Source organism: Amblyomma mixtum, chromosome 2 (assembly GCF_055824585.1).
Source record: "Amblyomma mixtum isolate Tamu chromosome 2, ASM5582458v1, whole genome shotgun sequence".
Lineage (NCBI taxonomy): Eukaryota > Metazoa > Arthropoda > Arachnida > Ixodida > Ixodidae > Amblyomma > Amblyomma mixtum.
In genome coordinates this window covers 68,888,199-68,913,299 of record NC_143013.1, presented here as the reverse complement: position 1 = coordinate 68,913,299, position 25,101 = coordinate 68,888,199, and the positions used below count along the sequence as shown (strand labels likewise).

The following is a 25,101-nucleotide window of genomic DNA, read 5'->3' as shown; positions in this document are numbered from 1 at the left end:
TAGAAAATTTTTATTAAAAAACAAAAAAAAGATATCCTAACGCTTAATGAAAGTTTAGTTAGTGATTTTGTATTTTGTTCTGCGGGCCCGCTCTGGTACCTTTCATCCTGCAAGGACGCTTGTTAAGGCGGCAGAATTTGTGTGCCAACGGCTGTTGTATTGTTTTCAGCTGAATAAATTTTAAGATAGTCATGGATTGAACTCGCATGACAATATGCTTGCGTGAGTATCTTCAGCAAATTTTGTTTCATTGAAACATATGAAGCCCCGCGCTGTGTTAACCGTTGTTATGCTTGGGCGTGGGGTAGTGGCTCATCTTTGAGTGCATCTGCTTCATTGTGTGACACCCTCGTTTTTATAACGCAGAAGTAAAGCCGTGAAGCGTGCAAGACCAACAGAATCACGAAACTGTTGACAAAAGGAAAGCCTACTACCAAAGCACCATGGATTCCGGTAAGTGCCCCAAGGCGATTTAAATTTGACGAGCATAAGAATCTGTTTACAGTGTCCGGCGCCACACCTGTCCCTGAGAGCTACACCTAGCAGTATTCGCACACCGTTTTAACGGAGACGTTTATTTGCTGGAATATTTATTTCTTCATTCAACTTTTCGCGGATATCGCTTTTTCTTTGCTTGCCACGGCCGCGTTACGTAGCGCCTTAAAGATAGCCGGACAAAGTGATGCGTAGAACTCGGGTCCGATCGAAAAGTTATGCTTCTTTTTTGCTAAATGCAAGGATTCGCCTGTTTCCTATCATTCTTGTTTCTCCTTTGTCTCAGTGCATGCGTCACCGTGTCGATAATTTAAATGAACTGCTGGGACTTTGGCTGTGAATGCGGTTCAGCTGAATAAATTGCAGATGAAAGCTTCTTTTGCATGCTCCATTGCTCGTATCAACACCGCAGCTCTTCGGTAATACCTCGCATTGTCCTGTTCATTTTTAGCTACCTTGGCCGACGTCGAAAATGTGGCCGCCAGGCCGGCGGTTTGGATGAAACCTAACGACATCCTCAAGCTTCGCAAGGGCGTCAAGCGACGTCTTCAGCCCAGAGCTCTGCAGCCCGTTAGCTTGAACGCCCTCAACAACACCGCAAGCGCCGCTGCCCCGAAACGGGACTGGAGTCTCAACCCTTTCCGGTAAAGTGTCGGCTTGTCGGTGCACCATGCTAAGGCGTTCCGTGAAATCTGCATCAACTGTTTCATTCCTCGTGACAAAGACGTGTTGATAAAAAGAGCAGCACATACTGTCACGCTGTTTAGCGCGAATCGCATCTCTTTTTGCTTCTCCCGTGTCATTTAGCTAAGCCAAGCCATTGGATACTTAGTACCTACACATTTCTAAAGGGTCTGTGGTTACTAAAATAGTTTCTTTTTGCTGGTTTCTGTGCCCACACTTAGCAGGCTGGAGATATGCGCTGGATGGATAGGATGGAATGTTGTTTTGAAGGAGAACCTTTGGTGTTCATTAGACCAAATGTAGTAGCAGATGAACCTTTTCCAGGCTGATTCTACCTGAACAGCTGTGCACCTAAACCATTTAGTGAAGAAATTATCTTCATAATAGCTGGTTGGGTTCAGTGTCATTGCTTCGTTGGACTCAACGTAAGGCTTCTTGGAAGTCCAGGGTATACATCACATTTGAAAGCATGAAAGCCACAATGCCTGCATTGCAGTGCATTTGTTGTTGAGTCTTAGCAGAAATGTGCTAATGTTTCCAACATAGCATCATAGGTGTGTAGGTCTAATATGCCTATGTTGCTAAGTGTTGAGCAGCATAGCACTGCTCACTGGGGTTTGTGGGGGAGTGTGAGGCCTTCCGGTCACTGTGTAAAGGAGACAGAGGCATGGTGATCATTATCTAAAATAGAAGCATTCAGTACAAAATATGTAGCTGATGTATAATGTTTTTTTTAGTGTGCTGACGAGTTCAGTATTTGGAATGTTTGTTGGTCATGGCACTTTATGGGAAATAGGCACGGTCAGTCTTGTAGGCAGCTGTTGGGCATGGGGGAGTCTTATTGACACAGCGCATTTCTTGAGCTGTTTTCACTGGTAGAAATAGGGGCCAGTGCAGTTTCCCCTTAGAAAAATTTTTCACTAGGGGCTCACCCCATTTCTCCTTTAATTCCATTCCTGGAAATAGGTCTGTCATGCTTTCCACGCTTCACTTCTCTGATTCTCTGTGCCTTTCAGTTAATTTCCGGTAGCCAACTTTGCTCTTACCTAGTAGTTGGCTGGAATAGTACTGTTACTTGAGATAGTGTCATTATTCAGGTGTAATTTCAGACAAGTTTGTAGGCATCTTATGTTCGCATTGAGTGCGGACATCCTGGCTGTTTCCTCCATCACGGCACAACTGCCATGACTAGGCAACTGCCTTTTTAGCGTTGTGAAATCGCAGTTTTGCTAGGCATAAGGCTTGCTGTGTGTGTACCGGAGCTTACCATCAAGAGTTGTGTAATATTTCATGTGAATTTGCACTTCAGCACAGGATCCTGTTTCCATATATAAAATGTTAAAATGGTGTCTATGAAGTGAAATTGCACTTGCCTGCTGTGTCATTTCAGGGATAGCAAAGGTTCTGCTTAAAGATCATTTTTCACATTAGAACATTCTTATCCTCACATATGCCGCAGTGAAGCCAAATTATAACAAACTGTAGGCGTGGACCCTGCATGCAGCAAACTTTAGTTTGTTACACTTCGTTAGTCAAATTTGACACCATTCTCACAAATTGTGCGCAATAAAGAGGCAAAAGACTTCCGCATACTCTGTAGTATTTATCAAAACTAAATTTTAGGATCTATTTGAGAGTACATCATTTTTCCTTACCCTGTGTTGCTAATGCGTTGTATATCTGCCAAGTTACCGTGCATGTGCATACTTTAGTGTAGTTTACTTGAGAGAGCGGCAGTGCCAGTGAGACTCTCACTCAAATGGTTGTGAGCATAACCTCTCTCTGTCAGTCATGGTCTAGGAGGCGTATATTGCTATAACACACAAAAGTGCTTACTTTTTGGAGGCACAAGTGTACGCTTTGAATTCTGTATATATCCAGCACTTGTGTTACTTAACCGTGATAACTTGTACAGTTGCAGGTGTGTGACCTATAGGGTATAATTTTCTTTATTCACGTTTGTTTTGGTTTGGGTAGATTGGGTGTTAGTTCACTATCACCTTTGCTGTATGTCCTTTTCGCTTTGCAAGAGTTGCCCACAGTGGCTGCAAAAGTGTAATATGATTCCTACTTTCATATGTTGCGTTGCTGGCACTATAGAGAATGGCAGGGATAAGGGAGTAGGAATTTGAGGGATTAGCAAGGAATGTTGAGAGTTCTTTACCAGAGACTCATGCATTGTTAGCCTGGGTGGGATGATAGTACCAAGTTCCGGGCAGCGTTGCCCTTAGTTGCGCTCTGCCCTTTTGAGACAGGTTTCAGCCATGTTGCCCCCTCGGCGTGGTGCATCATGGGCTTTGGTTTTCCTGGCAGGTGTTCGGTGCAGAAGAAGCCTCGAGTAGAAGAATTTCACACTCTGCTGCACAGGACGACAACACCTACCCCTGCTGCTTCGGCTGTCTCTCCTCAGGTTAGTAGGCCTGGTTGGCTGATGTCCTGACTCTTGCACAAAGCAGCGTTGTAAAAAGATCAGGACCAGGCCTTAGGTCATTGCAATCAGCTAAAGGCCGAGGAAGTGGTATGGGGGGAACCATTTCAGTAAATTTTTTGGTTGAATGAAAGTAGAAGAAGCATTGCACCACATGTAGAAATGGAACATACAGTGTCTGCCATTATACATTGGTCTCCACTCGTGGGCACTTTGCCTTTATTTTTTTAGTATAAAAATAAATAAAAGTAGTCGTGCTTTTCCCCCATGTGTCTGTAAAAGCGATTTTCTTTTATTGCATTTGCCTTCTTCGTTTGTTTACCAAGAATACTTCTCAGCTCCCACTTTCCATGGGGCAGCATATGCTTCACTATATGAATCATATGCTACTAGTAAAACCCAGGAGTTTCTAGCCTGCAGACGCCTTGAAAGTGCCAGAGAATTGAGAAACACTTCGAAAATACGGCAAAAAGTCAGGAAAAACCTTTTTGAGTAATCATTGAGAGTCACTGAATAAAGTATAAAAAGCAGCCAAGTTGAATAACCCTCCTTTGCACACTTGCACCTTTTTTTTTTTTTTTTCATTTGTTCTTGGAATGACATCAATCCTGGAGTGTGCCTCGCCGATTGTGCCTAGCTCAGCCAGAAAGAAATACATTTTGGGCATTTCGTGTGATACTAAATGTTGCACAGGAACCCCGCTACAATAAAACTCACAAAACCTGTGAAAATTTTCACTCAGACAGAAACTTTGTTGTTGGGGAAATCAAGATTCATAGTGTTGAATCTAATCTGGCTGTTTTCTGGTTTGGTTGGTGGTTTATGGGGTTTAACGTCCCAAAGCGACTAAGGCTATGAGAGACGCCGTAGTGGAGGGCTCCGGAAATTTCAACCACCTGGGGTTCTTTAACGTGCACTGACATCGCACAGTACACGGGCCTCGAATTTCTCCTCCAAAGAAATTCAGCCGCGGCGGCTGAATTTCTTTGGAGGAGAAATTCGAGGCCCGTGTACTGTGCGATGTCAGTGCACGTTAAAGAACCCCAGGTGGTTGAAATTTCCGGAGCCCTCCACTACGGCGTCTCTCATAGCCTTAGTCGCTTTGGGACGTTAAACCCCATAAACCACCAACCAAACCAGAAAACAGCCAGATTAGATTCAACACTATGAATCTACAACAGAACCCCGCTATAGTAAACTCTTAATATAGTGAAGTAAAACTGCGGTCCCATTTTGCTTATCATAGACAGCTGAAAATTTTTTTTTTCCTTTCGTTTATAGTAAAGACACGGTTATATAGTAAAGAGCATCTGCCTTTGGTGACTTGCTCCGGTATGATGACAGCGCAGCGAATACCAAGGACGATAAAACAGCGCTCTTTGAGATGTCTTAGCCACCAGGCTCATGAGCTGCGAGAAGAAGCCAACTTTTCAAAGGCCTTGTGGTCGTGAGACAAAGCACATCGTGCGCGTGGGTGGTGATTAAAGCTGGCTGTGTACATAGAAACAAGCAGCACAGGTCGCTGAGAAAGGAAAGGCGGTAAAAGTGTGCAGTGAGAGTAGGGAAGAAAAGGGCGAATGTTCGCAGCAGTGCAGAGCACGAAGCATGAAGCAGCGGCAGAAAGAAGTGAAGGCTTCCCAACACTGCGTGGGCAGTTTTGGTGCACCTGATAATTTGCACGCATTATTTAACTATTGCCTATTAAATGACACTGAGACCGCAGATGACTATGCCATGTTCACTCAAAGCTTTGGTTTTTCGCCTGGGATCAAAGTTGCGTTATATTTGTAGCTGCGTTTTATTCGTGCAAATGAGGTACTTAGACATCAACAAAATTGCAATTGTGGTAACATAAAATATGACAACTCAAGATAGTTTTGACATAAAGGGACGGTAAGAGCAGGATGGAAGGTATTTCTGAGTTTTTTTTATAAATCGACATGTGTTTAGTAAGTAGCCAGTTAATTACCAAACAGCATCCTCGAAGCCGTGCCATCACCAACAAGCAGTGTTTCTTTTATGAACCGACATGATGTGTTTAGTAAGTAGCCAGTTAATTACCAAACAGCATCCTCGAAGCCGTGCAATCACCAACAAGCAGTATTGTGAAGACACCGATATAGTAAAAAATTTTGCTGTCCCGAGTGACTTTACAATAGAGGGGTTCTACTGTGTTTCCTAGAATCTTGTCATGTTTAGTCTTTCGCTGTTTCGAAGTTTGATGTTTGCTCGGTGAATGCTCTGGCTATCAAAATGCATCTCTTCTTTTTTTTCACGCGTGTGTTATAGAAGCACCCCTGATTTTGTCCCGCCACTGGTCATGCTGACGCAGCGCTCCCTGGAGGCATTCTGACACATAACTTCACATTAAAATAAATGTGCCACTGATGTCTGTCCTGCCTTCCTCAGTGAAGAGAAAAGAGGATCGACTGCCTCGCACTGATGGCCGCAGGTCGCAAGTGCAGAGTGCAGGCCGTCGGAAAGGCTGTTATTTATTTATTTATTTATTTATTTATGTACATACTGCAGACCATGGTTCGGTCCAAGCAGGACGGGCACTGTACAGACTGAGTAAATCAGAAAAATCACATGGCAACAAAAAGTCACATGGCGAAAAAAAAAGAAAAAGAAACATGCATACAATTACAAAGCATGGCCGATGTCAAATATGTCAGTGTTGGTCCGTGTGGGGCAGAGAGTTCCAGTCCGCTATTGTGCGCGGGAAAAAAGAAAATTTGAACAGATTTGTGCGTGCGAAATATGGTGCTAACAGGCTGGTGTGATAGTGGCGTGTGCTTCTTGCGGGCTGAAGGAAAAGATATAATGACGGGTCAAGTCCCAACTTACGGTTGAGCAAGAGGGAAAGAAAATCTAAATGAGTACCATGTCGACGCCACTCAAGTATCATACAATCATACAATCTGGTGTATGATTGGAGGCAATCATACACCAGATCACATGTTTGTGCGCACACGTGTCTGCTCATTAATCTTGATTTTTCAGGAAGTGTCAGCAGTGCTATAGTGCACTGACTTAGGCGGCTGTGAGCCCAAAAAGGCAGGCATATTTGGATGTGCAAAAAAAAAAAAAAGGAAAATGGCTGCTTACTCGCAAAAACTTCGTTACTAGGTGAAATAATTGCCTTTCTTCATATGTTTTGCTGAGAGCAAATCAAAACTACTTTGTTGTAGCAGCATTTGTTGTTGAGGGGTTGCACTTTACTCTGTGCAACAGTGTTTTTATTGATTTTTGGGCTTTCTCTCATGCATTTTGCAGAGACTGACTGTTTCGAGAGTTGCCGTTGACTCCTACGATGATGAAACGCGGCACTCTCTAGCGGATGGGGCAAAGCCTGAAGAGCCCAGAAAGGTGAACACCCAGTTTGTTCTTTTTGTCTTGGAAATGCGTTGTGCATGTTCGAGATTCAAATAAAAATTTGACTATCTCATCATTGAGAGTAGATGTAAGCATGAAATGCATTGCAGGAAAGGTGTAGCGTAATCTAGGATGGCTCATTGATACTGATAGCCGCACTCGAGTCTTGGGGAGCATTCCACATCGGCCGCTTTTCTTTCCGAAGCTTTCTTTCGCGAGTGGCAGCACGCTTGCCTTTCTTCGTTGCTTTTTAAGTATGGCAGCCCACATGACCTGGTTACTGGTTGTGCTGATAGATGGCGCCACATGACCTGCACTGCCGGCTCACGCATTAAGTAATGACAGCAGCTCACACAGCGCTGACACCTCGCTCATCAAGTGCCACCAGGACTGCGCATGTGCCTCTCGGGTTACAGAGCAGATCTTGGGCTTATTCGCACCGCGGGCTGGCTTTTACCACCACAGGGCCATGAGGACACTGTTGTTGATGCAGGCGCTGCTCTGGCGGCAGTGCAGAACATAGGCACTGGGGCGGCTGAACTGAAAGTTTCGCCAAAATTCGTTTAGATTCGGTTCACTATTCTCCTCCTGCGGCATGCTGATGGGAGCTAAAAGCATTTCATACTTAAATATTTTGTAATGTGCACTGTCTGCATATAATGCACTCAAACCTACTGATAACTAAGTGATGACTAGAGTTAGGAGATGTATATGTGTGTGTGCGTGTGTGTGTGTGTGTGTGTCGCATTTTTAAAGTGAACTGGGATTTCATATTTCACTGCTCTAAGGCTGAAGTGTAGTTGTATTTTTATGCAAGTTGTATGTATTGATCTAGTGAACTTGTGAAATTTCCATGCTCTGTATCAGTTGTTAATGTAGCTGCTGCGCTTTGTTTTTGTCAAGCCGTCATCTTTGCTGAACAGCAGCCACTGGTAGCCCCTGAGGGCAGGTATGCTGACGTCACATTTGTGATCTGTGGATACAGGTTTTTGCGTGTCTTAGCCCCTCCGTGACTGCAGTGGTGAGGATTATCGCGAGCCTGAGTAAATGGCACCCTCCAGGGCTTGTGTAAATGCACAGAAGGTTGTGGTTCTGTGTTGTGGACTCCGCATTAACTGGCGGAATGCCCCTGTTTGTTTGTGCGCACAGTTGTCGAGGCAGCCGGGGCTGCCCCTGGACTGGAGCCTGAAGACCCGCGTGCGCTTCTGCTCGGCGAGCCGCTTTCCCTGGAGCGGCAGCCTCAAGACTTGCGAGGAGGCTAGTGGCACCACGGGCTTTGTGAGAGGCATCCACTCCGGCGGCTGCCAGGAGTCCACCACCGAGGTGAGGGTCATTTCCGCTGCCCTTTGTCGCCTTAGCAACAGAGAAGTAAAAAATTATGGAGTGGTGGTCAGGGCAGGTGTGGTCATTTAGCATCTGCTATGCATGCTCTGCTGCCGTTCTGGTAGCGGAGCGGCTGAAAACGGAGGTAGGCGGGGGTGGTAAGAATGCTAGCTGCTCTGTGTGTAGACATTGCCACAGCCATGCTTGGTGTCCGCACGTCATTAACCCTTTCACTGCCACTCCCGAGATAACTCGGGCTACCACATATGCACACCCCCTGCCTCTCCCGAGTTAACTAGTTTTGGCTTTTTAACTCACCCCCTGCCGCTCCCGATAATACTCGTGTAAAAAAGAACTATGCAAACATGTAGCGCCATCTATGGAGAGACTCCGTAAATTCATAGATCTTGTAGGATAAATATTAAACAACAGATGGCGCGCATGTTTTCACATCCGAGTCACTTCGTTTTGGTCTGCGCACAGCAGCTATGAGGCTGTGTGCCACATTCGTCCGCGCTTTGACGGACAAAGAAATTCAAAATTGCTTGTGAATTCGGAGTCCAATGATAATGAGAACGAGGAAGGAGCCCGCCTAAGTGCCTTCTCGAGTGATGACAGCGATGAAGTCCCCCTGCCACCGAAAAATCCGCGTAAGAAGAGGAAATCCGACAGGCCAGATTGGTGCTGGAAGATTTGATTCATTACAACTAATATCTATAAGATTATCTTCAATAAACATGTCTACATGTCCTGCAGAGCATTTTAGTGCGTTACTAGCAAAATATTTCCAGGAAACTAACATGCAAAAAAAAAACTGGCAGGGTGTGTGCAGATGTGAGTAAAAAAACCTGGCAGTGAAAGGGTTAATGCCGCGGCCACCGCTCGCACGGTGCATGCCCACGAGTCCCAAGCAGTGGGGGCATTTTCACTGTTACATCGGTCCAAGCAGATATGTAAACACACACGGGTGCAGCTTCGCGAGCATCCAAAATTTTGGAAAGCATATTAGCCCATGTTGTGCAGCTTTTAACATTCTCTGCAGTTTTTTCTGAAGGGATAGACTTTTCTGGCCATATATAAATTCACTTTTTTGCATTTTTCAAGCTTGAACATTCGAATTTTATTCATTTTCTGAAGGTAGGTGTTTCAGCTGATGCGAATATCTTCTGTGATCCCGTGAGATTTGCGTCATCGATACGTCAGTGCAGATGCAGATTAGAGCACTGGGTAGGCTAGCAGTGAGGAGTGTTTTGTTGTCAGTCTCAGTTCGTTATCACATAAGAGTAGTGGGAAAAGGCCTTCAGGATGGAGTCTTCCTGCAAGAGGGTGGCTTATTTCTTCCAGTATCACATGGTATGTGCGTAGTTGGTTAGATTAATTGTGCATGGTAGCTAAAAAAACTCCTTTCTATGCTACTTTGTGTGGCACTCTGCAACGGAACCTGAACCGTGGCAAATGCTTTACTGACTGCATAGAAACTGCAGAAAGAATCCAAATGGCAATGTGCCATTTTAGTGTGCTTCATCTGTGCTCAGTGTACTTTGCAGCCTAGTTTTAGGGATTTCCTGCACCTTGCTCTTGATGCAGAGTTCCTAGTGAAGGGACTCTGGGTGCCAAAAAAAAAAAAAAGTTGATTTAGGCCATTAGCTAACCTTTCAAGTATATCCTCAATGGGACTTCAGCAAAAACAGGGCTTCGTTAAGTTAGGAGATGTGTCTAGCACTGCGTGGCAGCTCACTCTACAAGTCGTGACCGTTTATTGGGCGAGAAACTTCGTTTGCTGCGCCTCATGAATTGTCTGAGAAACAACACTCCGAGCATGATAAAATTGAGGCACTGCTTCATTGGGCAGTGTTGTTTGAGCAGCGCGGTTTTTCCTGTGGTTAGGTGATTGTGCCGTGAGACTTCTGCTATAAAAAATTACATTTTTGTCAGTTGCATCAGTAATAGTTCCACTAGGTCATCTGTGGCCATGTTTATTTGAGGGCTGCCTGAGAGATGATAGCGGCAGAGCAGCGGTGGCAGTGTCCAGTCAAGGCCGAGGTCCAAGCGTTCTCTCCAGCGCGTGCCTGAACAGTGGCGGTACAGGCTCTTAGACCTTCACCGACGTGAACATTTCATTGGGCAGTTTTCTGAGGTGCTACACTTTTGTGACACCCATTTTAAGGCGGAACCCTTTAATGCCTCATCGTTGTAAGCAGGAGTTGTCGACAGAAATGGCACGCTTTTCAATTGGTCGAAACGGTCGTGACGTCACAGTGCGCGAATTTCAAACGGGGCCAATTGTACATTGGCTAGTAACCATGCAACCAATTAAAGGGATCATATAGTGATGCCCCAAGTAAATCGGACTGAGTTTAGTTGATTGCTTCATTACCCAATTAGCCTAATTAACCTTTCTAGTGAGGACAGATAAATAAATAAAACAGAGTAGGAAATTGGTCAAGTTCGGAAATCGAACCCCGGTCTCCCGACTGCGAGACGAGCACGCTACCATTCCGCCATGCCAGTTCGATGGGTTGGAATGAACAAAGGCGGTCTAGTGAATAGGGTGTCTTCATTCACTCCCATCTTCCTCCCTTCCTGTTACAGGGTGGTTCAGGTGTTCACCGAGATATGCAAGACAGATGCATTTCCTTTCCTCCCGAACGGGCGATGGTGTTCTATGGACTCCCTGGCAGCGTTGCAAGACACTGTCGCGTTTCACTCTTACAGGCGAAGCTTAACATCTTAAACACACATCAGTGACACAAGCAGCAACACCACGCTTAAGGCTTTCGCCTCACCGCACTTTAGGTCGACAAAGTGCCCGCTTGAATTTTTCGCAGTTCTCCAAGTTAGGTTTTATTACCAGTTCTTTGAGTGAACAGTCAGCACATGCATAGCCGTCAAAACGCAGACATTTAGATGGTTCTGTAGTTTTGCAGAGTTGACGTCATTTCATCTTTGCCCTCCGTTTCTTTCACGTGCAGCGGGGCAGCCTGGACAGCAGCCCCCAGGCGCGCTTCCACCAGCAGTGCCTGGTGTGGATGCACCCACACCTGCCCTGGCTGCGGCTCTTCCCGCGCCATGGCACCCTGACCAATGCATCGGTGGGGAAGGAGGCCTCCTCCTCCCTGTTTGCCGACCCGGCCAGCCCTGCCCGGGCCACCCTGCAGGGGGACTGGGCGCACAGCTTCCGCTCCCTGTACCAGCTGCTGCGTGCCCGCCAGTGCCCCTACTTCTACGTGTGCACCGCCTCCTTCACGGCGCTCTTCCGGGCAGCGGGCGTGGCCGGCCTGGCTGACCTGCACGCCCTGCTCACGCCCACCACGCGGGGCCTGAGGCAGGCACTGCGCGACGAGGGTGAGGGGCTTTGTTGCAACGGTCCCAGGGCATGAACCACTGCCGCTTGTTTATTGAGGCCTCCAGCAACCTTGGCCATGTTCATGGTAATGGTGGTCAGCCAGATAATACCATATTTACGCGGATATAGCTCGAGTTTTTTTATGGCTGACAGAAGTGAAAAAGTCGTCCCTCGAGTTGTAAATGAATCTCGAGGTTGTGTAGGTCAACCTCCAACATGGGGAATGGGCATGGGGACAAAGGTGGCATGTCTGACGGGTGAAGCAACACAAACTCTGAACCATGAAAATTCAGCCAAGATGACCAGCACAGCACAGTATATACCATGTAAACGCATGAAAGGGCTGCATCCATGTGCAGACCGCACCCTGTTTTCCCGAAGGAAATATTAAAAAAAAAAGAAAATTCGTGTAAGGACTCACCCAAACTTCCCACGACCCCTGCAGGAATAGCCTTCTAAATGCACGCGTCTTAGCATCCGCAATCAGCTCCAGCTGCGCCTGATCGTGGAGGCCACACGCACGCACAGGAGCTTCCAGGTGCCACCCAAGGATGATGCCCGAGGCCACAGCTCATAATCATCGTCAACTTTTTCTTCCGCCGTGAGCTTTCGCTATCCGTATCGGCATCAATATCACCAGCTCCAGCTTTTTGTGGCTGTCAAAGCACGGAAGTTGGGGTAGCGTGCAAGTTCAACGTAGTTGTGGCTTTCGTGTGCTGCCTTCGAGCGTTGCTGTTTTAGCACGATGGGCAAGCACCTTAATAGCTACACAGCTCGGAGTTCGGCCTCAAACGCAGCAAGCGTACGGCGGGCAGGAAATTTGACATGGCCAAGAAGTGCGTCCGAAGACTGTGCAACCAAAAGGATGCACTGAGGAACACAAGCTGCAAGAAGTGCATTTTCCGATGCAAGCAGTGCAATTTCTCCCCAACTGGGAGAAGAGCCGCTTTCCTATGTCATGGAAGTGTGTGGAACAACGGTTACGCATTGACAGTGGACATGCTGCACGACTTGTGGGATGGGCCTGCACCAGAGCACAGCACCAGCTCAGAGTCCGAAGACTCTGCAAGCGACGATTGAACGTAGAATAAATTCCGCTGATTCCCTCATTGGTGTTTTCACTTTGAAAAAAAAGATTTTCGCACATTGCTTGTATGGGCTGCACCCAAAAAGTTGTTCCTCGAATCTGGAAAAAAAGTGCAGCCCTTACACGTGTTTATACAGTGTGTATGTGGGAGCAGTGGCTGCGAAGTAAGAAAATCGTCACCAGAGAGAGTGCACTTGAACACTGCGAACGAATTTGATGCGTGGTCTCAGGAAATGCATAATAGAATTCAAGAAATATAAAGACCTTCATTTCAGTCTGTTAAAGTTCAGAAGACACCATCAGTATCCACAGCACCATTGATATCGTACATTAACAGCAGTGATCTTCTGTCTGTGCACAAAAGCTTGACAATGCTCGTGGTCATTGAAAGGCACGCTCACTGCTTTCCTCAGTTGCATGCTGTTGCAAAATTTTTCGACACTGCCATGTGCATAAGATGACGACTTAAATGCTGCTGAGAACGGTCACCAGTGTTCGGGAGCCATGACTCGCCATATGGTTGAGCGACTGTACTCCGCAACAACTTTTTCTGGCAGTGGAGTGGAAGCTATGGAACCAAAACTCGTCCTGTCTTCCTATGCAGCGAAATACTAGTTCCTGCTTGGAGTTACTAGTTTGTGCTTAAACATTGTAAATATTCGTTATTTAATGCGTATTTCTTACACAAATGCCAAATCCCAGTGTTGAAAAGTCACAGAAAAAGTTTTCTTGATTACAACAAGATCGCTCGGCACACTTAGTTACAAGAAGCTTCCGTAAATGGCACCAGTGACGGGAGTGGAGGTACCGCTGACAGAGCAAGGCACCAGGCAGGCAGCCAAGCACATCGTCGTGTGACTGAACTATTTCGTGGAGTGACACGGTTCCAGACATTCCGCCCTTGTAGCCTTCTCTTCATTGCCAAGGAAAGCTTCGCCAAGTATAAAATTTTTATGGCAGCACCTCAAAAGCGCATAGTTGACGTGATGACGTTTATCTTTGTATCGGCTTTAACTGAGTATTTCCTGCGCATCTGTTGAAAAGGAAGGGGCGCTTGAAACCTTCAAGCTATGATGGGCGTTTAAGCAACTGTTGTACATTGTTTGGGCTCGAAGGCCCCCCCAACAATGTAGTGCACGCAACGTTTATGCAACTTTCAGTATTTTGCAGTCTTATTCCTGACGGTACATTCACGTACCTTTTTTTTTTACACTGCACGCCCGTTACGCGCTCATTACACACCCGCAAAAGCAACCCTCGCTTCACAGTCATGGTCACTATATTCGGGTAAATATGCCAACTGCTTTGTGTTCTACAGAGTGTCCACAAATTCACTTGAGCCCTAAGCACTCATTGGCAGCAGCCTGGGCCTCCTTTCTTTATGTTGAAGAGTCTGCAAGTTAGCCATAGCATAGTATGTGCCATCAATCACTACTAACTTGTGTGAGGTGGTATACTGCCTGTGCATGCATTACATGTGATGTCTGTGGTCATGTGCGCAGGAGCCATTAGATGACTGCACATTTTGCATAGGGCCTGTTGGTAAGGGAAGGTATTGGTGCTCGCACTAAATCTGCACTGGCAGCTACCAGAAATTTTCACTGCCAGTGGTTTAGTTTAAGTGTCATACTCATTTCACTGACTGTTTGAGATCATGGTTGGCTTGTTTCCTTGTTGCAGTAAATTTGATATGCTTTAGCACAGCTTTGTTTGTTCATCAACACGGCCCATTAAAATAGATATGGCAGTCAGTTTGCTAATTCACACATGTTAAATCATGCTGGTCGCATGGAATACTGCAGTTTGAAAAGAAATGCATCTAATGCACCATATGTGTTTGAACCACCATATGTGTTTTGCACCATATGTATTTTACCCTGCAGTGCAGAACACACTGTGTGCTGATTTATACATCTTGCACTCACTTTTTTATGCTGAAACATTGTTTTCCCAGGAATTTCGTTCACCATGCCCCTTTGCACCAGCCAAGAGCAGATGGACGATACCATGGACGGCACTTCGCAGTCGCCCCCTGTAGAAGCCAAGACTGACGGGTGAGAGAGCAGCCTTGCTGCTGGCCTCATTTACAATTTTTAAGCCCTTAATGCTTGTCCTCTCTTGGGGCTTTGCATTGATGCATTGGAGCTCGGGAATGATCAGTGACCCTTTTCTTGTTTTTATTCTTTGTATTGAACTTCAGTGAATGCAGCTGCTTTTGAATGCCACCAATGCGAGGCCGGGTTTAGAGCAGAACCCTTCTTGCAGTAGCACCTAAGCACAGTCCCTACGCAGAAGGATGAGGCCTTTGCTTGTCAGTCTGACTGAAATTTATTCTTGTGCTCTGCTGTCCCTTTTACATTCATCTTTGAAATTGTGCAAAAAAACACACAGGACAGAGCAAGGGGCACATACACGCGCAGTTTCGAAGACGAACATAAAGCACCAACTAGTCCGCCAGAAAGCGTCCTTTCACTTATGTGCCATCATCAATCAAGTCAGGCGCTGCTCAGTTTGCTGAATAAAAAGAACTAATTTATTTGTATAACGGATGCATGGGCACAATAATTGCACTTACTATTTCATTTGTAAGTGTATTAGCACGTGTAGTGAATACTCTGGACAAATTTCTATTTTCGGAAAAAAAATGGATTATGCCAGTAAATACAGCCGATGCATTTAGATGTTTCACTGCTGTGGAGCGCTTTATACTAGAACTTCATGCTGTACTTGCTATGTGTGCTGTCATTTATTCTGCCATGGGAAAGAAGCATGCCAATTCAAACCATGTGAACAGAGCAATGCGTGTTCCTTGGTGCGGATCCTCTCGCTAGGCGGCTAATGTGCATTCATGTTTGTGGCTTGCAGTCTGGAAGAGAATGCACCTGAAGAAGAGGAACCTGTGACTTGGCTGGAGAGTTTGGGCCTCAGCCAGGCAGATTTTCCATCCCTCAACCCGACGAAAAACAAAATGTATCCTCTTGTGGTTTCCTGCGGAAGTTTTTTTTGTTTTTACATGGTACAGGCTAAAACCTGCTCAGCCATGTTTTTTGAACATTTTTAATGCCGGTGTGACCTGAAATTGTTTCAGGTTGCTTTGTTTTCAGGATGTTGTGAAGGTGTAGGTTGCGCAACCACGGGACGAACCAAAAAGAAATTGTGCACCGCGACTTGACGAGACCGTGATACTAGGAAAAAGCAAAAATGAACACGCGCGGCTGGCTTTGGAAGCTTTCCACATAAAGGAAAACGCTGGAGACTGTATCAGTGACACGTCCGTGGCTCTGTACATAGCCGAAATCAATTTTTTGCGTTCGCGTCTGCGTTAATAGCCCTTGGCATGACTATTGTTGTTAAAGATTGCATTTGAGCATGCATGGCCAGGTGTATAAGTATGCGTTCCCAGGAAGAAGTAAACAGTTGTTAGTGCGCTTGTGTGTGTCTCTGTCTTTTCTTTGTGGTTTGTCCCGTGGTTGCACAACCTACACCTTCACAACATCATGTACCAACTAGGCCCAACCCAAGTTTATTGAAATTTTCTTTGTGGTTCGTCCCGTGGTTGCGCAACCTACTCCTTCACAACATCATGTACCAACTAGGCCCAACCCAAGTTTTATTGAAGTTTTGTTTTCAGGAGTTTTCCAGTGGCTGTGGATGGAAGGACAAAAAATGTATGCGGTTAATGCATTGCTCCATTAAGCCATTGTGCCATGAATTGAGATCGGTGCTGCATCGTAGCTTATGTTGCTGTGAAACGGTGCACTCCTTGACTGCCATCGCTGGCCAGGCTGGACGAGAGCAGAGAGGACCGCCGGCCACGGTCGCTGGTGTTTGTCGAGCGGGGCGAAACGCAGGCCCTGTTCAACTTCCTCCTCAACAGCCGTGCCTGCATCTGCCCCACGGGTCCCCTGGCTGGGGTGCCCCCCACACTGCTCGCACCCGTGGCCTTCCATGGAGCCAGCCTGCGCTCGCTCAAGGTGAGATGATGCGCACCCCCGACTGTCGAGTGCACCCTGTAGCCCTTAAAGGGGGGACACTGGTCTTGAAAAGAAAATTTTATTAATTTAGTGATAGTTATGAAATTTTAAGGGCACATGTATTTTTGTGAGCTGATTCTAGATACTATGCCATTTCATTTCATGTTAAACAATTCCTTGAGCACTTATGCACTTTTTATGCAAGTATTTTGGGAAAAGTTTTGCAGAAAATTTGCTGCAGGAAACTCGCTGAAATGTATGCCATTGGGTTCTCTTGACACCAAGGAATACAATAAGGGTAAAATTATCATCCTGGCTCTCATAGAACATGAGTAATAGGGCACTGAAGCTGCCACTTCAGAAACAGGAATACACACTTTCGTTCTCATTTCTGAAGCGACAACTTCAAAACCCTATAACTTAAGTTCTATGATAGGCAGGAAGACAATTTCACCCTTATTGTATTCCTTGGTGTCAAGAGAACCCAATGGTATACATTTCAGTGAGTTTCCCGCAGCAAATGTTCTTCAAAACTCTCCGCAAACTACTAGCATAAAAACTGCATAAGTGCTCAAGGAATTGTTTTACATGAAATTAAATGACATATATAGAATCAGCACACAAAAATATATAGTCCCTGAAGATTTCGTAACTGTGACTTCATTAATAAAAATTTTTTTTTCAAGACCAGTGTCCCCCCTTAAAGGTGCACTGAAGAGGATTCTGAACTTGTCTTTTTGCCGCGGGAACTCGATCTACACGTTCCTAGCATTCTTAGAAACTGCAACTTATTGCCCTGTATGGCCGATTTCCCTAATTAAATCGAATTAACGTCCGGCTCCCGCCCTTTTTTTTTTAATTCTGCCTCGTACGATGGGCGGAGTCGACCAACGCGTGAAGTTCCTTTCAGCCAGCTCCGTGGAGGCTTTGCTTTCGCTTTATTTTGTTTTTTAGGTTTCCATGAATAAATAGTTTCATTCGCACATAATATAGCCGCAAAATAAGCCCGCAGAAATAAAAATACACGCGGACTATTTGCTACTACGGACTACTACGTATTACTCCGCCGATGGCAGAGCAGCAAGCCGCCACGGGACTGGGTGAAAGGCACTCCCCGTGTTGGTCGACTCCGCCCACCGTACGAGGCAGAATTAAAAAAAAAGGGCGGGAGCCGGCCGTTAATTCGATTTAATTTGGGAAATCGGCCACACAGGGCAATAAGTCGCAGTTTCTAAGAATGCTAGGAACGTGTAGATCGAGTTCCCGCGGCAAAAAGACAAGTTCAGATTCCTCTTCAGTGCACCTTTAAAGGCTTCTAGCTTACAAAGGAATTGGCTGATGCTGGGTGAGATTGCCTCCAGCAAAGGTTTCGCGATACAAATAGGACCTTGGGAAGTCTTTATGTGTTGACTGGCACTCTGAGCTCTGGTAGAGAAAGAGGATGGGCCCCACCTGTTCTGTCAGGCCTGCACGGTGGTGTCTGCTGAGCAGTGTACCGTATATACTCATGTAAGAGCTGCGTTTTGTTTTGTTTTGTTTTTTTGCACAATTTTGGCTGGTCATGGCTCTTACATAGGACCTACATTTTTCCATAAAATTTTTGCGACTACAGTGGAGCCCTAATTACGCACCCCCCTTTTGTGCTTTGACACCCCCCTTTTTTTTCTTGCTAATTAGTGCTGCCCCGGAGTATGGATAAGACGCTTGCCCGACGGCTGGCACAAATTAGTAACCACCTGGAGTACAGCCGGCTGCTAGATCGGCTTGCTGGTAAATGTCGTGGTTTTAAGTTATTATGGCTGATAGTAGTAATGCCGCAGCTAACTGTTAGGAGCAGTGCTCATGCGTGCTGCTATCGACCGTCAGTGTGAGGTGGCCTTCACGTGGCCTGCTTTTCCGCACTCATCATCACTTCTTTGGGGAATTCAGTTGTACTTTACTTTTAGTGGGGAGTTATTGCGTGATGGTGAACTTGTAACAAGGTTAGACCTTCTCTGTTAAACTGTGACTAGATTCAAAGCATTTTTGCTGCAGCTTCAATGCTAAGGCATGTTAGGCTTAGCGGCGTCAGGTGCCCGAGCCTGATGGGCGGTGCGTTGCCACAGGGAAACACAGAATTAGTATAGGTGCACCTCATTCTAGCTTACGCACAGCGTATCGTTGCACTTCTGGTGCGAACTCGGAGCACTCAAGACGAGTCGGCAGCATTGAGGCACCATATGTTTGCAGTTCCAGGTGGAGTCCGCTGCATACCTAGTGTCACAGGCAGTTAACATCGGTTTCCTGCCAGCGGGCAAAATTATGCACACATGAAACAGTTCTTTGGTTGACTTTTTTTTTATATATATAACCGGCTTCCATGTTGGGTATGTACAGGGTGGTCCACTCTAAGTGCGAACACGGCGCCGCGTGGCCGCGCTCCGCGGAGCGCCAGCTGATCCGGCGCGTTCGCGCATCAAAGCAAAGCCGCGCAGGCGCACAGGGGCCCGGGGGAGGAGCTTCGTGTTGTCTGCTACCAGCAATGCAAGTGAGGTGCGCGCCAGTGCTGTAGCAGACGACACGAAGCTCCTCCCCCGGGCCCCTGCGCGGCTTTGCTTCGATGCGCGAACGCGCCGGATCCGCTGGCGCTCCGCGGAGCGCGGCCACGCGGAGCCGTGTTCGCACTTAGAGTGGACCACCCTGTACCTTACACGGGGTAGGCCCTTGCAAGAGTGTAAACAGTAGAAGAGTAGCCGAGCGTCAGTATTCAAAGTTAGCTTGGCAGTGAGGACGTGCACTACTATTATCATTGTCACTTTTTTGCCCCAGAAAAGGATGAAAATTGTGTGTGTGGGGGGGGGGGGGGGGGGGGGGGGGGGGGAGTTTGTTATTCTCGTTGCTATCTGTCAGCATAGCTCGTGGTGAAAACACTGCTTTGCTGTCTCCCTCCGTTGTCCCGACACCAGGTGCGGCAAGGCTGGGTCAAGCAGAACGGCACGGAGATGCACATGGTGGAACTGAGCGGTCCCATCCTTCCCAGCGCCCTGCACGGTCTCTGCACGCTCTTTGGCAGCAGCCAGGACAAGGGGGCCTTCTCGTTCGTGACGGCACCCGAGAGCCACACAGCGGCATTCAACGCCTTCCACCCTCAGCCGGCAGCCGCACCGGCCGCCTTCGCCACCGAGGCCCTCAAGGACTGCGGCCTGTCGCTGCCCTTTGTGCAGCACATGTGCACCAAGCCCCAGGGACCGGCACCAGTGCTGACCTCCGTGCAGGCGGAAGAGAGCGGCTACGACGTTTCCGCATGCACTTAGAGGGGCTCCAACTAGACTGTACTGCGGTTTGTTTTGTTGAGAATGGTGGTGCACACTGGGTGTAAATTGGGAATGTTTTTTTTTTCCTCCATTCTCTGTCATAAGCATGCGTGGTTCTCTGTGTTGCTGTGTACAGAGTCAATCACACTTAGAGGGAACACTGCTCCGCATGGCCACGTACCTGCAGAGTGCCATTGCATCTAAGCCGTTCATGAATCAGTGCAGAGTGGCACACAAGAAGAGGGACCTCGACGTGATGCTTCGTGTCATCGGCTCCTTTGCACGGGTTTGCTACCAGCTTGGTCGCAATAGTGCTCCGCGTGTGCGCAGCCATGTTCCCTTTAGTGTGATTGACCCTGTACACGTTGCCACACCCATACAGAAAAGTTTCAATGCCTACCAATTTGGTAAACCAGTTGACACATTGGTGGTCAACCTCTCGTCGACCTGCTCGTCTCTGTTTTTAGTGCAGGTCATTGGTGTACGTGATCAGCTGCGGACACATTTCCTTTTTTTTTTTTTTCCCCCCCATGAAAAAAGCTTCCTCTTGTCATGGCAGGCCACAGCATGCAGAACTGCGTGTCAGCTGTTACTGTGATGATGGTGGCTTTGTTGTTGTGTGATTCACGCCGTGTGGGATGCTGTGGTTGGCGTTTTAGTGGGCTTTTATGCGTTTCACATGTGTGTTTTGAATGAACTGAGCTTATGGCTCCTCCAGTGCGCTTGGCAGTCTGTTATAGCGTGCATATGCGTCACTTTACAGCGACATATGCACATCATAAACTGCTCTGTGCAACTCTGTCAGCTAGTTCTGTGTGGGGGAAAACTTGGGCTTACTGATTTCCGTCATATCTCATTATTGTTTCAGCTGATTTACCATTTTTCATATCCCCTTCAGGCGCAGTGTCCACATGCGTGGATGCAATCTGAATGCTACTAAATGTCGCCTGTACAAGGGGCAATTTCCACAAATATGGGCACAATGATTGCACTGAAGTCTGAAAAGCGCACAGAATGATATCGGGTCAGGCATGTGAAATTAGTGCAGGAATTCGGTTTTTTAAATGGATGGCACTATTTTTTGCGCTAGTTCTGGAATGGCTCGTGTCAGGTCAATTTTCCGTCGCTTGTATTGCAAGCATGAACAATTTGAAGTGCCTATAATGTGTTGATTTGTTTGCATAACAACCATTTGTGACAGGAATGATGGTTGGTTTGGTTTATGGGGTTTAACGTCCCAAAGCGACTAAGGCTATGAGGGACGCCGTAGTGGAGGGCTCCGGAAATTTCGACCACCTGGGGTTCTTTAACGTGCACTGACATCGCACAGTACACGGGCCTCTAGAATTTCTCCTCCAAAGAAATTCATCCGCCGCGGCCGGGATCGAACCCGCGTCTTTCGGGTCAGCAGCCGAGCACCATAACCGCTGAGCCACCGCGGCGGCAGTGACAGGAATGAGTCGGGAGAAGTATAATTAAGGCGTTAAATGTAATGTCACGATGTGGAGCCGAGATAAATTGCACAGTTACTTATCGGGGAAGGGTGGAGTTTTTTCTGTGCAATCCGAGCATGCTTCTTAAGAAAATCTGAAATTATAAGAATTCGCACCTAAAGGGGGTTTCATCTGGGGCCATTTTTTCTTCACAGGTATCGTTAGTCTTGTCGTGCCTCATCAGCTGTAACAGCTACTTTTTTTTTTCTCTTCAAATTTTGAAGGTTTGTATAGGCACCGCATATCCTGTCCAAAGACTGTAAGGTTAAGCACATTTTGGATGCCTTACAAGCTGAAAACACCGCTGAACACACCTTCCGTGAGGGAGGTGTGAGCTAGTTTTTGTGTGAAGCTTCTCACTTTTTTTAAGTTTTATAATGCCTCTAGCTGCACTCTGTGCAGTACGTCACTGGGGTAATACCGAATATATCTTGGCCAGTTTTATGCAATCGTGTTTTAAACAACCTCTGCTGGACAGTGCAACTGAAGTTGGAAGGCAGCGTAAGTTGCTTGTAACCATTGCTTCACTTGTCACGCCTTTATCACAAGTACAAAGAGCAGCACTTGTGGCCTCGCACACCTAAAAGTGAGACCATTTTACAAGTTGCTGCAGGTACATGCGCTTTATTTTTGGTCCGTTTCAGGCGAGCACAAATGTATTTGGTTGGGTGTGTGGTTGTGGGTATTGCTGAGAAATTAAGCCCACATTATCTTTGGTGTATAAAGTAATAATGCATGGTCGTTGCTAGTATGGTTTGTGGTGCGAAAGCTTTCCTTTGGTATTCAGCCTTTGCATGCCTTTTCAGGGGTAGTTCACGGTATTTTAATTTGTTATATCCGTTTCTATGCACGAGAAGTATGTGTTTGTCTTGTAACGCTTTCTAGGGGGCCGTAGTGGTGTCATGACTACCATGAATGTGTTTGAGTGTTTTGTGACTCATTTTTATCTCCTCATTGCTTCACCCCTTCATCTGCAAGTTGCCACCAGTTTAGTTTTAAGGTTGCTCAGTATATTAACTGGATCTTCCGTAAGGCATACATTTGGAGGATTTGCTGTAACCACTGCCAAGAAGGGTACTGTAGATATCTGTCACCTATTTTTTTTTTTTTTTCATGTCATTCATAGCCTGTATACTGGGGAAAAAAAAAAGTGCACGCGATGTTTTCATGTTATGAAACATGAGTGGAATCTTGCTGTGTTGGATGAACGAAACATGAACAGAAGAATGCAGATGGGAATGCAAAAAGCTAAGCTTCACCTACTGGGTGCAATAGTAAAAATTGACCAATCCCAACACCGTGCACTGCAACCATGCACATTGTGGGGGTGCTAGTAGGGGGGAATAAATGTTTCCCCCGTTTAACCATGGCTGACACATTTCAAAACTGCCAGACCCCATCCCGTGATCGTGTATGTACACTACCGAGCACCCGCCGACCATGGCAGGCCTTGCTCTGAGGGAACAAAGGAACGACACTCCGGCTGACACAAACAGCATTTATTGCTACTATAACACCAGCTAGCTGCAAAATACGCTGGGGAATCGAGGACGCCCGACTCACCAGCACGGTTGCAAGCGCATGTTCGCCCACGCTAGGGCAGGGGAAGCTCCGCGGCCGGATGGGACGAGATGCGGGAGAACATTCCCCCCCCCCCCCGAGGCTCCGCCATTCGCCCCGCCGGCGAGGAGCGGAGCACCGCGCGACACGTTCGTGCACGGCCATATCCCGAGCCGAAGAGGGTCGCCTCACCCACACGCGCGCATCAGTCACGCCATCTGTGGCGCTCATGTCGCTGCAACACCGGTGCCCTCCCTTGTTAGTTAAGGTAACTAACCAAGCTAAGGAGGGTGCATCGCGGGGAAGCCAACCAAAGGGGATCGGCGGGAGCAGGTCCCCACAACTTAGCTGACATTTGTTTCCTAATGCACCCATAGACAAACAGCTACTGTCTCCCGCTTGTAATGCACACCATCTTAAGTAATCTGTAGGAAGAGCAACCTAGAAAACAATGCCAAGTCACCACTAGCAGAATGGGTGGTAGTCTGCCACTTGAACATTTCATTGTGCTCCCGACAAAGGGCCAGATGCAAGCTTCTGCCTGCAAAACAAGATTGCACCGGTAATTTGGTGCAACTAAATGGAGCCAGATTCTTCGAAAATTTCAAATCAAATTTTGTGTTCAGCACATCAACCGATGCCGTTTGTTCACATTCAAGTGTTGCTACTGTTTGCTCTGGCTTCTACTAGAATGTCAACCTTCGTTGTCAGATAACTTCACTTTCCATTTGGATACAGGCATTACTGCCTGGATTTTAGTTCAGTGTAGTAACGTGGTCCTCTGATAGAGTGAAACACCCTTCATGCATGATGTCTAACTAAGCAGTTACTTCTTCATCGTCATATCTCTCAGTTTTTGCATTGTCATCTTGTATTCTCCTGTCTGCATTTCATTGCTCTGTAGGGGTGCATGCTGTCTATAAGTTCTGGCATCACTTTGCTTGTCTTTCATGGCAGTCTCACTTTACAAGACTCCACTCAGTCCTCCTATCCTCCGTGAAGGAGCTGCTGAAACCTGCTGCTGTAGCTTGTTGAGGTGGCTGCTCCTCTGATGCAGTGGCAACAAACTGTTCGAAGGACCTGTTGCCATTTAGGCTTTTATGTTGAAAAAGTTGAAGCGGTCTACCTTTGTTTTACTGTTTGAGGTTTTTCCTGGGCATGCACTTTTAGGCTGTTGGAGAGGATTGAGTGGGGGATACTGCATTGCATTGGTTTCATCTTATGCTCAATGAAATAAACTATTTATTTTACTTCTCGAAGTCTTTCTGAGGGTTGCTTGCTTTGTTTTATCAGTTTCGGAGCATTCAAACATTTCGATTTTTTTTGCCTCTTCTTGTAACTCCAACTGAAAAAGACAATCAGCTTATAAATTCTAAAAAGGTGAATACTGATTAACAGCTTGCATTTGTTAAGTCTTAATTTGTTTGATTGGTGCAACTTTTCCCGTAATATTAGTGCCAACAGTTTAACAGTCTCTTCCTGCACTTTGATTTATTATTTTGATTTCATATTTTTAGGTTGCACAGGCAACCTAAAAATTTACCCCATGCTCTTGGGGTAAAGCAAGTCATGAAGTACTGAAATCTGTCGTACGAAACTCATGCTACGAAACTCAGTACCTCTCTCTCTACTTTTACTTTTTGTGTAACCTCATAGTAATGGCCTATGGACATGTGCAAAGCTGATCTCCCATTCCCTAATGGGCCCTGGAACTCTCTTAGACGTCCTGTGGACGTCGTAAATGTCTGCAGGACATCCATGGGAGTTTTAATGTCCAGTGGGTCCTCTTTTCTCTTTCATTGTCTCCCTTTATTCCTCTTCCTACATGTAGGATAGCATACTGGGTGTCACCTAGTTAACCTCCCTGCCTTTGTTTCTCTCTCACTCTGCTCTGTGCAGGGGCAGATACGGCGCTTCACTTCTAAGGAGTATTTCTATAAACTAATGTTCATGTGTTTTGTTTCCATCAGCTTCCCTTTAAATTAATGCAGTGTAGGGTGGCTGGAAAGACTGCCTTGGTGTTGAAAGATAATTGGACTTGTT

The 25,101-nt window shown here is 46.5% G+C and overlaps 1 protein-coding gene across 1 annotated transcript; it reads left to right on the top strand.

Moving 5' to 3' along the window:
• The first annotated feature begins 100 nt into the window (after window positions 1-100).
• hd (humpty dumpty) lies at window positions 101-24,313 on the top strand. The gene is made up of 11 exons (XM_089571800.1): window positions 101-222; window positions 367-453; window positions 947-1,139; window positions 3,493-3,589; window positions 6,884-6,976; window positions 8,132-8,305; window positions 11,278-11,650; window positions 14,693-14,792; window positions 15,604-15,708; window positions 16,523-16,712; window positions 19,658-24,313. Exons 2-11 carry the CDS (start codon window positions 444-446, stop codon window positions 20,003-20,005), a joined length of 1,683 nt encoding a protein of 560 aa, XP_089427926.1. The 5' UTR covers window positions 101-222; window positions 367-443; the 3' UTR covers window positions 20,006-24,313.
• Window positions 24,314-25,101: the final 788 nt, after the last annotated feature.

Coding starts and splice junctions, on each gene's coding strand:
- hd (XM_089571800.1), top strand. Junction 1,140..3,492: donor TGGAGTCTCAACCCTTTCCG/GTAAAGTGTCGG, acceptor TTTTCCTGGCAG/GTGTTCGGTGCAGAAGAAGC. Junction 15,709..16,522: donor AACCCGACGAAAAACAAAAT/GTATCCTCTTGT, acceptor ATCGCTGGCCAG/GCTGGACGAGAGCAGAGAGG.